An 11,543-nucleotide genomic window follows, 5' to 3' on the forward strand; every position below is an offset into this window, starting at 1 on the left:
AGAAGGCAGGTGAACACTATCTAGTTTGCCAGTTTGGCCCAATATACTTTGCCCATTCAGACCAAATTCTAGTTCAGTCCATATCCAAGGCTTGCTATACTAATACCAGGCCATACATTTGGGTGTCTTTTTCTGAAATATTCATTGCACAAATATCAGAAGCATTCTTGCACTCTGAGGCTGGGTTCACACTATTGTGAATTAGGTCTCCCAAATTGTACAGGAGTCCTGTGCATCTTTTGGTCCGTTTCAGGTCTGAATTCAGCCACAAATTTGGGCTGAAATCAGGCCTGAACCAGTGAATGGAGACGTACCGACTCCTGTTGTGAGCCAGAGCGTTCTGCGTTGTGAAGCCAGCCTCAACGAATAGTCAAGCCATTTTTGTTGGAGAATAATTCCTGTATCTTCAGCTCTATATTGTCACCAAAATGCAGTATAGTTTTCTCATTGAGGTGTTTTAGAAAATGATATCATGTTTTGGCCTCCAGATGGAGCTGAAGACACAGGCATTACTCTCTTATAAGCATTTGCATGCTAAACAAAATGCCAACACTTATACTAATAACTACGAATAACTTGGGCTTCCATCTTTGATTTGATATGTGTCTTTTGTGCAGGGGAAATCAAGTCAAGAATCGAACTATGAGGTACATTTTAATTTTTTTAATTTGAATCTGTATGCTATTATTTGTACTACAGTGGGTTTGTGGTTGCTATCACAGTGCATGTAGAATTGTTGAGGCCCCGGATGTACTACAGCTGTCAAGAAAGGGGCCATCACATATGGTTGGATTTGTGGACCCTTCGTACAGCCTGTGCACTGGATAGTGGTATGCTCAGAAAGAGCACACCCGCACAGACTACAGGTGACTTGCTACAGGGATTGGAAAGCACAGAATATAGGACTCACAGGAATGGCAAGACTATAGAGTCTGCTGGTCTTAAGGGCCGTACATACAGGTTGAATATCGGGCGGTTCAGTAGAAACTGGCTGACATTTGGACCGTGTGTACAGCAGTCGGTCGGACAGAAGCCGGCCGAACGTCCAGCTTCTGTTAAATGGGCATGACCGAAAAAGGTCTGCTGATTGTCAGTGGCTGAGAGCCCTGACCGGTGTGTTCTGGTGGGGACAAAATAGCTCAGGGGAGGAGATATCTGTACTAACATCGAATTGTTGGTACAGGATCTCCTTCCAAGCTCTTCAGTTTTTTCTCGTTCAGCCCGCTGGGTTGAACAAATAAACTGATAGCGTGTACCTGGCACGCAGGGCTCACAGAGAGCCAAGAGTGTGGGATGTAGCAGTAGTGGGATGCAAGCTGAGGTTACAGGAACACAGAAGGTAACAATGTTATTGAGATACATAGAAGAGCACAGGGGTCCCAGAGAATGGAGATGCACAGGATAGAGTTGAGGTACCTAATGAGTCTGGGACAGGAAGGATAACTGTTGGTACTGATGGGGAAGAACATAGCCTGCCTGCACACACAACAAAGGTGAGGGCCCTTGAAAGAGCCAAGGCACAGAGTCTAAGAAACCACCTGGTCTTCTCCAGAAATCCTGAAGGTGGAGATAGGTTGCACTACAGGTGATCCCCAGGTTGCAGTTCTTGAACCCACCTGAGCAGTCAGCTACTGGTAACTAAGGCCGGCCATAGATGGAGCAGATTTGTTTCCTGCAACAAAGAAATTTGCTTAATTCCCCCACCAACACAGGTAGTGTTGGCAGAGGAATCCCTCACCACTGAGCCATTGTCTTCTTCCGGCAAGGGAGTGGGGAAAGCCGCCCCCTCCTGGAGAACACAGAGATTATTGCTTACTGGGCACTTAAACCCCCCTCCTATCCAGACCAATTTTCAGCTTTCAGCGCTGTCGCACTTTGAATGACAATTGCGCGGTCATGCAACACTGTACCCAAATGAAATTTTTATCATTTTTTCCCCACAAATAGAGCTTTCTTTTGGTGGCATTTGATCACCTCTGCGGTTTTTATTTTTTGTTAAAAAAATTTAAAAAGTCCGAATTTTAAAAAAAAAAATTATTTTTTTTATATTTTGTTATAAAATTTTTTAAAAGGGTAATTTTTCTCCTTCATTGATGTACGCTGATGAGGCGGCACCAATGGGCACTGATAGGTGGCAGTGATGGGCACTGATGGGTGGCAGTGATGGGCACTGATTGGTGGCAATAATGGGCACTGATCTTGTACACTGCTAGGTGGCACTGATTGGCACCACTGGTGGGCATTGTTAGGTGGCAATGGTGGGCATTGATAGGTGGCACTTGTAGGCATTGATAGGTGGCACTTATGGGCATTGATACGTGGCACTGGTGGGCACTGTGGGCACTGTGATGTGGCAATGTCAGGTTGCACTGTCAGTGGGCACTGTTGGCACAATTGAGGCACATATGAGGCATTATTGCCTCCTCCTCTTCGGGACCGATGTCCCTTGCTGCTGAGCCGGTGATCGGCTTTTTTTTCTCCTCGCACTGTCAGCGCGAGGAGAAAAAAAAAATGATCACAGAGCTTTTGTTTTGATCATGTGATCAGCTGTCATTGGCTGACAGCTGATCACATGGTAAGGGGCCGGGACCGGCCCCTTACACAGATCGGTGATCACCCGAATCTCAGTGACTCGGTGATCACAGCGCGCTCCACACGCGCCCTGCAGGGCGCGCGCAGGGCATGTGCACAGGGGAGGACGTCATATGACGGCCTCCCGGGAATTCAGGTCCGCGCTGTAGCCGTCATTCGGCTATAGCGCGGATGCCAAGCGGTTAAGGCTATAACATCCGCTAGCAATAACCGAATGTAAAATTCAATTCAATGTAAAATCCAGCAGGCTGGTTGTACCCAAGTTGATCTATCAACTTGGGTACATTTACCCTGCCATGGCTGGCTTTAGGGCTGATAAGCAGATAAAAATCTCTTGCAGCACTGAGGGCACAGAACAGTAGGGAGTACAGCCCAAACTGGCAAGTGTGCTTGAAAACACACAGACACTGGGAACAGGAGCACAGAGACACACAGCACAACTATAAAGCCTCATACACACAATCAGGTTTTCCGAGGGGAAATGTGTGATGACAGGCTGTTGGCAGAAAATCCACCCTTTTGTACGCTCCATCAGACAATTGTTGGGCAACTTTCCATGGACAAATATTGGATAGCATGTTTTAAAATTTTCCCAGAACAAATGTCTGTTGTCAGATTTTCCGAGTGTGTGTACACAAGTCCGTCGGACAAAAGTCCAAAGTACAAACACGCATGCTCAGAAGCAAGGACGAGCCAGAAGCGGTCGGTCTTGTAAACTAGAGTTCGTAATGGAGAATTAACATTCGTGACGTGGCAAATTATGAAATCTCGAAATGCAGCGCACAATTCTCTTCTTCTTTAATGGGATAATAATGAAGCTGCTTTGCTGGTGATACTGATGGAGTTATTGCAAACAAATTTTCAAAGGCTTTTTTTTTTCTGATATCAAGAATAATATTATTATGCTTGTTTTTTTTTTGTTTTTTTTGGGGCAAGTTACCACAACACCATTATCCCGTAGTTTTTAAGATCAAAGATACAACTATGTTGGTGTCCCTTGTTAATTTTACATTGTATTTTTTTAAATGTAACTGACTACTCCCAAACTGTCATTTGAAGCAAAACACATAGCCAAGTATTATTCTCCACAATTTTTAATTGTGCATTAAAAAAAGAAAACAAATAAAATTAGACATGCTATCTGCCAAAAGAACTTAACCAAAAAGTGCATTCTATGCATCCAAAAATATAGAAAATATACCAAATCAAATCATTATTCAACCAAAAAAATAATGTCAAAGCAATAACTCCAAGGCCAATAATAAATAACACGTTAACTCCTCCGATTCTGCAACATGGCTGGTTGACGAACAGCTGTGCAGAAACGAACTGAAAAGTGCGAAATGAAAAGTGTTAATCAACACTCACCAAACTTCTACTAACACGAAATTAGCAGAAGGAGCCCAAAGGGTGGCGCTAAAGAGCTGAAAAACAACGTAGTGTGTCACTATGTTCGTAATTGTTGATCAACAATTGTGTGGCCATGTGTATGCAAGACAAGTTTGGGCCAACGCTCTTCGGACAAATGTCCACAGTTTTGTTGGCCAACAATCCGATTGTTTGTACGAGTCTTTAGTGAAAGCAAGGAGACTTAACAGGAATCTCTAGAATCAGGTAGTGGTGTGCATGTACACCAAGCAGGAAACTTCTAGAAAAACTAAAGCAGACAGTAGACACAGGTGGTGCTAATGAAGGACAGGCTGAAACTCACAAGAGATCACAGAGGTGCAGGAATGATGAGAGCTGTCAAAGCTACACAAGGAAAACAATCAATGGGCACAGGCTGGAGGACACTGGGGTACAGAGAGTACACTGGGAGACAATTACATACAATAGAAACAAGGATAATCAAGCTATAAGATTGCTAGAAATATCAGGGTCACTAGAAGTCTGTCAGAAGATAAAACACTAGGGGTATAGGGTCACCTGGAATCTTCTCAGGATAGCAAGGATACAAGTAGGTGACTGTGGCAACCCTAGATACAAAGGAATCTTGAGATCACAATTAATATTCTCAGGAAGCTAGGGACACTATTAAACTTCTCCACTGGGAAACACAGAGGATACTAGAAATCGACTCTGCAAGAAAACACTGGGGTAGACTAGGAAACTTCTTGGGACTTGGCACTAAAAACATTAGCTGTCACTAAGGCAAAGCCTACAGCAATGAACCAAGCTTAAATATGGAGGGAGAAAGCCTGGCTAGGTGTGTAGCTAATTGAATCAACAACAGGTGGTTAACCAGTCTTGAACACCATAACAGGTTGTAACAGAACCTTGCAAGTTAACCACTTCCAGTCTGGACCAGTCTGGACATTCCTCTCCTACATGTAAACAAAACAAACATTTTTTTTCTAACAAACCACTTAGAACCCCCAATCATTATATATTTTTTAAGCAGATGCCCTAGAGAATAAAATAGTGGGTGTTGTTAATTTTTCTATCACATGGTATTTGCACAACAGTTTTTCAAATGCAAATTTTTGGGAAAAAATACACTTTAATTAATTTTAATGTATTTGTTTGGTAAAATGTAAAAGATGATGTTACGCCAAGTAAACGGATACCAAACATGTTAAGCTTTAAAATTGCGTATGCCCGTGTAATGGCGCCATACGTTGGTCCCCGAAAATCTCCATAGGCGACGCTTTAACCACTTGCCGACCAGCCACCACAGTTTCACTGTGGCAGAATGGCACGGCTTGGCGAAATGACATTATGTAACATCGCTTCGCCCTGTGGCCACTAGGGGCGCCCGCGTCTCGCCCCTGGAGCTGATGCGAGTGCCCGGAGGTCGCTGGTGACACACCGAGAACCGGGATCTGTGTGTGTGTGTGTGTGTAAACACACAGTTTCCGGTTCTCTGAGGGGAGAAGAGACTGATCGTCTGTTCATACAGAGTATGAACAGCCATCTGTCATCTCCCCTAGACAGTCCCCTCCCCCCTTCAGTTAGAACACAGAGAGGGAACACAAATAACCCCTTGATCGCAGCCTAGTGTTAACCCCTTCCCTGCCAGTGACATTTAAACAGTAATCGGTGCATTCTTATAGCACTGATCGCTGTATAAATGCCAGTGGTCCCAAAAATGTGTCAAAATTGTCTGATGTGCCATAATGTCGCAGTCACGATAAAAATCGCAGTAAAAAAAATTAATAATAAAATTGCCATAAAACTATCCCCTATTTTGTAGACACTGTAACTTTTGCGCAAACCAATCAAAATACGCTTATTGCGATTTTTTTTTTTTTTTTACCAAAAATAAACTGAAGAAAAAGATTGTTTTTTCATATATTTTTGGGGGATATTTATTATAGCAAAAAGTAAAAAAATTGCGTTTTTTTCAAAATTGTCGCTCTTTTTTTGTTTATAGAGCAAAAAATAAAAACCGCAGAGGTGATCAAATACCACCAAAAGAAAGCATTATCTGTGGCAAAAAAGTACGTCAATTTTGTTTGGGTGCAACGTCACACGACCGCGCAATTGTCAGTTAAAGGGATGCAGTGCCGAATCGCAAAAAGTACTCTGGTCAGGAAGGGGGTAAAGTCTTCCGGGGCTGAAGTGGTTAAAAGCCCTTACAGGTTTCCAGTTTAGTATATTTTACTTATGCTTAAAGCCTCGGTTCTATAATTATATTCCAGCCAATCTGACTTTGTTTCTTTCCACAAATAGGAACTAACACACAAAGACAAATCCATATACAGTATAATGGAGTCTGCTTCTGAAAAATACTGAAGGTAACACTACATTTATGTACAGTATTTCTTTTAATCTTTCTGCCTAGTTATTGCATATCAACCACTAACTCCCATGATCATTTTCCAACTTTACATCCCTAACATTTTCACTGTTGCAGACTTTTTTTCTATTTTGTGCACAAATACTAAAATGCACGTTTTTTTTTTAAATTAAAACGCACCTAAAACCTCATAAGGTTATATATTTCCTGAAACCAGACCCTGTAGAATAAAATGGTGGTGGATGCAGTTTTTTTTAGATCACACAATATTTAAACTACTGTTTATCAAATCTATATTTTCAGTAAAAAAACACACTCAAATAAATTTTAGTACACACAAACAAAATATAATCCCCAATTACTTGATAAAATATAAAAGATGAGGTTGCATCGAACAAATAGATGCCAAAAATGCCATTACTAAAATCTGTGTGCCCCAGAAAGTAGCAAAAAAACGTGATACTCAAAATTGTCCATAGGCAATACTTTAACCACACCTCCCAACATTTTGAGATGGGGACGATGGACACCTACTAACAAACGTATGTAGGCATAGGACACGCCCCCTGTCACACCCCCTTAAAGGAGAATTAACCCAAAAAAAAGGTTAATTGAATCCAGAAGGGCTTTTTTTTTACTACTATTCCTTTATATTGGCTTTTAAAATGTACAAATGCGGAAATTTAGAAATTGGATGAAAGATTTAGCACTGGGAAACACTTTTTGAAACATAAAAAGTGCATTTTATATACATCTATAGATCAGACCAAAATGAGGGACAAATGAGGGATGAGGGACATTGCTCCAAATCAGGGACAGTCCCTCGAAATCAGGGACAGTTGGGAGCTATGCTTTAACCACTATAACTCTATAAGATGTACCCGTACATCCCCAGGATGGAGTGGTTATAACAGCTGAAGCCATCATCCTGGTACCAAAATTTGGGTTTTACTATAGAATTGATCCGAATGGCTCTTTAACCACTTGGATCACTTGTACAGGGTGCAGAAGGGGAGCTGCCCCTCTGCTGCCTTCTTCCTTTACCAGGCTTTTCTGTGCCACCCCCAGGTGGTGCACTTGTGAAGTGAGAGGAGGAAGGTACATCTGTACCCACCTCGCCTCTGATTTATGAAACCAAAAGCAACAACAATGGTCTGGTTTCAGTTCGTTGTTTACAAGCTGTTATTGGCTTGTAAAGCATTTGATGAAACTGATCTCAAGGGTCAAGTGGTTAAAGACCTTTACAGGCCATCACTTTAGATTTAACAATAATTGGTGCCCTTAGAAATACAGTTCTCATTCTGGTGTGCAAGGTGATACCTAATGAGTTTGTATTCAAATGTGTGTGCGTATGGGGGCAGGGGACCTAAAGAAAAAAAGAAAAAAAAAAACTAATTTTATTCTTTCAACACAATGTAACAAACACAATTGGGTTGATTTGTGAAAGGAGTAGAGCATGTTTACTTTGCAAACCCTATTTTCACTTAGCTTACTGAATGAGGTAAATCTTTGGTGACTTCAGTCATATCCCATCATGTATCATGTGCAAAAATGTTTTAATTTTTTTCCCTTACTCATTACTAGGTATTTTTTTTCTTTAACCACTTCAGCCCCAGAAGATTTGGCTGCAGAATGACCAGGCCATTTTTTGCAATTCGGCACTGCGTCACTTTAACTGACAAACAAAATTGACGTCCTTTTTTTCCCACAAATAGAGCTTTCTTTTGGTGGTATTTGATCGCCTCTGCGGTTTTTATTTTTTGCGCTATAAACAAAAAAAGAGTGACAATTTTGAAAGAAAAACAATATTTTGCACTTTTTGCTGTACTAAATATCCCTGTTTTTTTTTTTTTTTAAATGAATTTTTTTCTCAGTTTAGGCCGATATGTATTCTTCTACATATTTTTGGTAAAAAAAAAATTGCAATAAGCGTATATTGATTGGTTTGCACAAAAGTTATAGCGTCTACAAAATAGGGGATAGATTTATAGCATTTTTAGTATTGTTATTTTTTTTACTAGTAATGGTGGCGATCTGTGATTTTTATCATGACCTCGACATTATGGCGGACACATCTGACAATTTTGACACATTTTTGGGACCATTGGCATTTATACAGCGATCAGTGCTATAAAAATGCATTGATTACTGTAAAAATGTCACTGGCTGGGAAAGAGTTAACACTAGGGGGCGATCAAGGGGTTAACTGTGTTCCCTGGGAGGTGAGTCTAACTGTGGGGGAGGGAACTGACTAGAGGGAGTGACAGATCGTGGTTCCTAGCTAATAGGAACACACGATCTGTCATTCTTCTCAGAACAAAACACGGATTTGTGTGTTTACACACACACTTCCGTGTTCTGTCCCTCGTGCTTGCGTTCGTTCGTGGCCGGTGGTCATTGTGATCGTCGGCCATGAGCATCAGCACCCCCACTGTGCAGCGGGCGCGCGCCTGCTATCCTGATCCAACGTAAAGCTACGACGGTTTGCGGGATCGTGCCGACCTGCTGCACGGCAAGCGGTTAACTGAGTTTTCGCTTAGGTTTGTCTCATTCACAAGGCTAAGTATAAATTACTTTTGCAAAGTGAACATGCTCTACTCCTTTAGTAAATCAGCCTCACAATTTTGCAATGCTAGCAGAATTGCAAGCCCAGCAGATAATTGATTCAATACCTAGGCTTATGCTGGACTGCGGTTGTCATTGACAGCTGGGGATTACAGTATTAAACCTGATGGGACCTGGCAAAGCCTTGGAGACCTGGTGCCATTTTGTGTTAGGATAACACTTGTCATTTTACCACTTTTTTTACCTTTATTTCTCTTGCCTCTCTGGAATGTATTTCAGTTGTGTGTGTTAAGCATTTCCATGATATAATGCCATTCATTAGTGTATTTACAATATTTTTTAATCTTTACATATTATTTGTCTTTAGGTTTCCCTCCAGCATTTCTGGAATGTAGCTCACTCACATATTACCCCGCTCATCATAAGGGCATCCTTTCCATCATGAAATTCTCCCTGCATCAGACTTTTCTCTGCCTGCAAAATATCTTCTAGTTCACTGCAAACCAGACCTGTCCATACACTATATACTCTTCTATAAATATATGAACTCTCGAGTACTGCTATAGTGTAGCACTGAATGAATGGGGCTGCAAGAAATTAGTTAGGCAATTAAAATTCCTCTAAAAAAGTCAGTGGCCAAGTAAGTGTAATTTATTTTCTCCATAGAAGTATTCCTCCGATGAGAGTGACCCCCAAAAGTCAGTCGGCCGGCAGGGAGCTGGCAATGGGGGATCTGCTCACTCAATCGCTGGAGACTCTCCATGCCATCTAAGTGGAGTGGCCGGGTCCCTGTTCTCAGCTGTGGTCTGAAGAGAGAGACTCCCCCCTGGACCAGGCTATATATGTCCTCACTAAGCATTCCTCTCTCTCCCAGCCGGCTGGAACTTGTGGTCTGGAGCAATCTGGCTGCAATTCAAATCCTGGCACCTCAGACCACATATCCCATGATGCCTTGCTCTCAGCTGTGGTCTCTGCTTGCTCCGCATTTGGTAGATGATGACTCAGTTTTCAGGCTGAGCACTGGAGGGAAACAGGCTCACTGCAGCTGGTGTTACAGAATGTCCACAATGACACAGGCAAAGTTAGCCAGCACCTGACTACAAACATATTATAGGACAAAAAGTGTACAAGCATCATGTGACACCTTTTGTATTCTGCATGCCGCTAGAATATGCTAACAGATATCATACAGATTAAAATTTCACTTGAAGTATATCAGCAGGATTGTGTATAGCAATTTTTAGTTGTGGATTCTCCAATGTGAACAAGTAATCAAGGGTAGAATGTGTGAACCAAACCAAGTGTGATGAAGAAGCTTCACCCTTGCATGCAAGAGACAGTGGCTGCATGAAAGGAGAGTGTAACACACAAAGTGCAGAGGTCAGGAGTGCGTAACTTACAGAGTGCAGAGGTCAGGAGTGCTTAACTCATAGATTGTGGGGGTAAGGACTCCCTTAAAGTAAAGCTGTGCAGTATTACATGAGGGCATACCTCAGAAGTCCTGGGTTATGTCCAGGTCAGAAAAGCATCCGTCAAGGCTTGGAGACATGTTAGTACAGTTCTGAAACTGAGTAACACATTGAAGACCTGGGATTATGGCTGTTATCTTATATTAGCTTGCTGAAATTCTGTATATGCATGCAATTATCCAAATGTTGGATGCACTTATGTTATTTGAGTGTTCTTTGTTGTTTTAGCCTTATTTTTTTTAACAATAAACCTATTATACTATGAGAAGCATTTTTCCCTTTTTTTTGAGCATTCTACATTTACATGTTGATACAAGAACATGCTAATTTGTTCCTGGAATATCCATCTATGCTGAGTTCAAGACCATAGCGGTAAGTACGTTTGATTCCATAAAGAGGAGATTAAAAGTTAAAAAGCACTTCACAAATAGATGAGTACTTTTCTTATATGCCAGAAAAGCACACTCTGCCTCTAGGCCCTCTGCTCTACCTCCTAGCCTTCTGCTCATCCTCCTGGCCCTCTGCTCCACCTCATGTCCTTTGGCTTCACCTCCTAGCCTTCTACTCCACCTCCTTGCCCTCTGCTTTACCTGATCCACGCTACACTTCCCTTAAAGCGATTGTAAAGGTTCAGATTTTTTTAAAATAAAAATAACAAACATGTCTATACTTACCTGCTCTGTGCAAGGGTTTTGTACAGAGCAGCCCCGATCCTCCTCTTCTGTGTGCCCCAGAGGCACTCCTGGAGCCTCCTCTTCATCTGGTGCCCCCACGGAAAGCGGCTTTCCTTGGGGGCACCCAGGTGGGAACGCTCCTGCTGCTGCGTCCATTGACAGACAGTGGGACTCGGCCCGGCCCCCACTCTCATGTCACTGGATTTGATTGACAGTAATCTGACTATCAATCTGTCCAATGAGATGAGAACTAGCGGCTGGGCTCGTGTATGGCACTGGAACGAATGGGCTCAGGTAAGAAAAAGGGTTTTACCTCATGGCCTTCTGCTCCACCTCCCAGGCTTCTTCTCCACCTCCAGGCCCTCTACTCCACTTGCTGCTCTCTTATTTACCTCCTACCCTTCTGCTTTACCTTCTAGCCTTTGTTCCATCTGCTCACCTTTGACTCTCTGCTCTCACCCATGCCCTCTGCTCCACCCTCTGGCCCTCTTCCCTACCTCCTGG

General features: G+C 42.3%; 1 protein-coding gene across 1 annotated transcript in view; it reads left to right on the forward strand.

Moving 5' to 3' along the window:
* LOC141110640 (cell adhesion molecule CEACAM1-like) overlaps positions 1-10,633 on the forward strand; it is a 122,125-nt gene extending 111,492 nt beyond the window's left edge. Inside the window, exons 7-9 of the mRNA XM_073602108.1 lie at positions 618-647; positions 6,265-6,329; positions 9,264-10,633. Coding sequence (XP_073458209.1) covers positions 618-647; positions 6,265-6,327 — 93 coding nt within the window. The 3' untranslated portion in view covers positions 6,328-6,329; positions 9,264-10,633. The remainder of the gene's footprint in view (positions 1-617; positions 648-6,264; positions 6,330-9,263) is intronic.
* The last annotated feature ends 910 nt before the right edge of the window (positions 10,634-11,543 follow it).

The sequence above is a fragment of the Aquarana catesbeiana genome, linkage group LG10 (genome assembly GCF_042186555.1).
Source record: "Aquarana catesbeiana isolate 2022-GZ linkage group LG10, ASM4218655v1, whole genome shotgun sequence".
Classification (NCBI taxonomy): domain Eukaryota; kingdom Metazoa; phylum Chordata; class Amphibia; order Anura; family Ranidae; genus Aquarana; species Aquarana catesbeiana.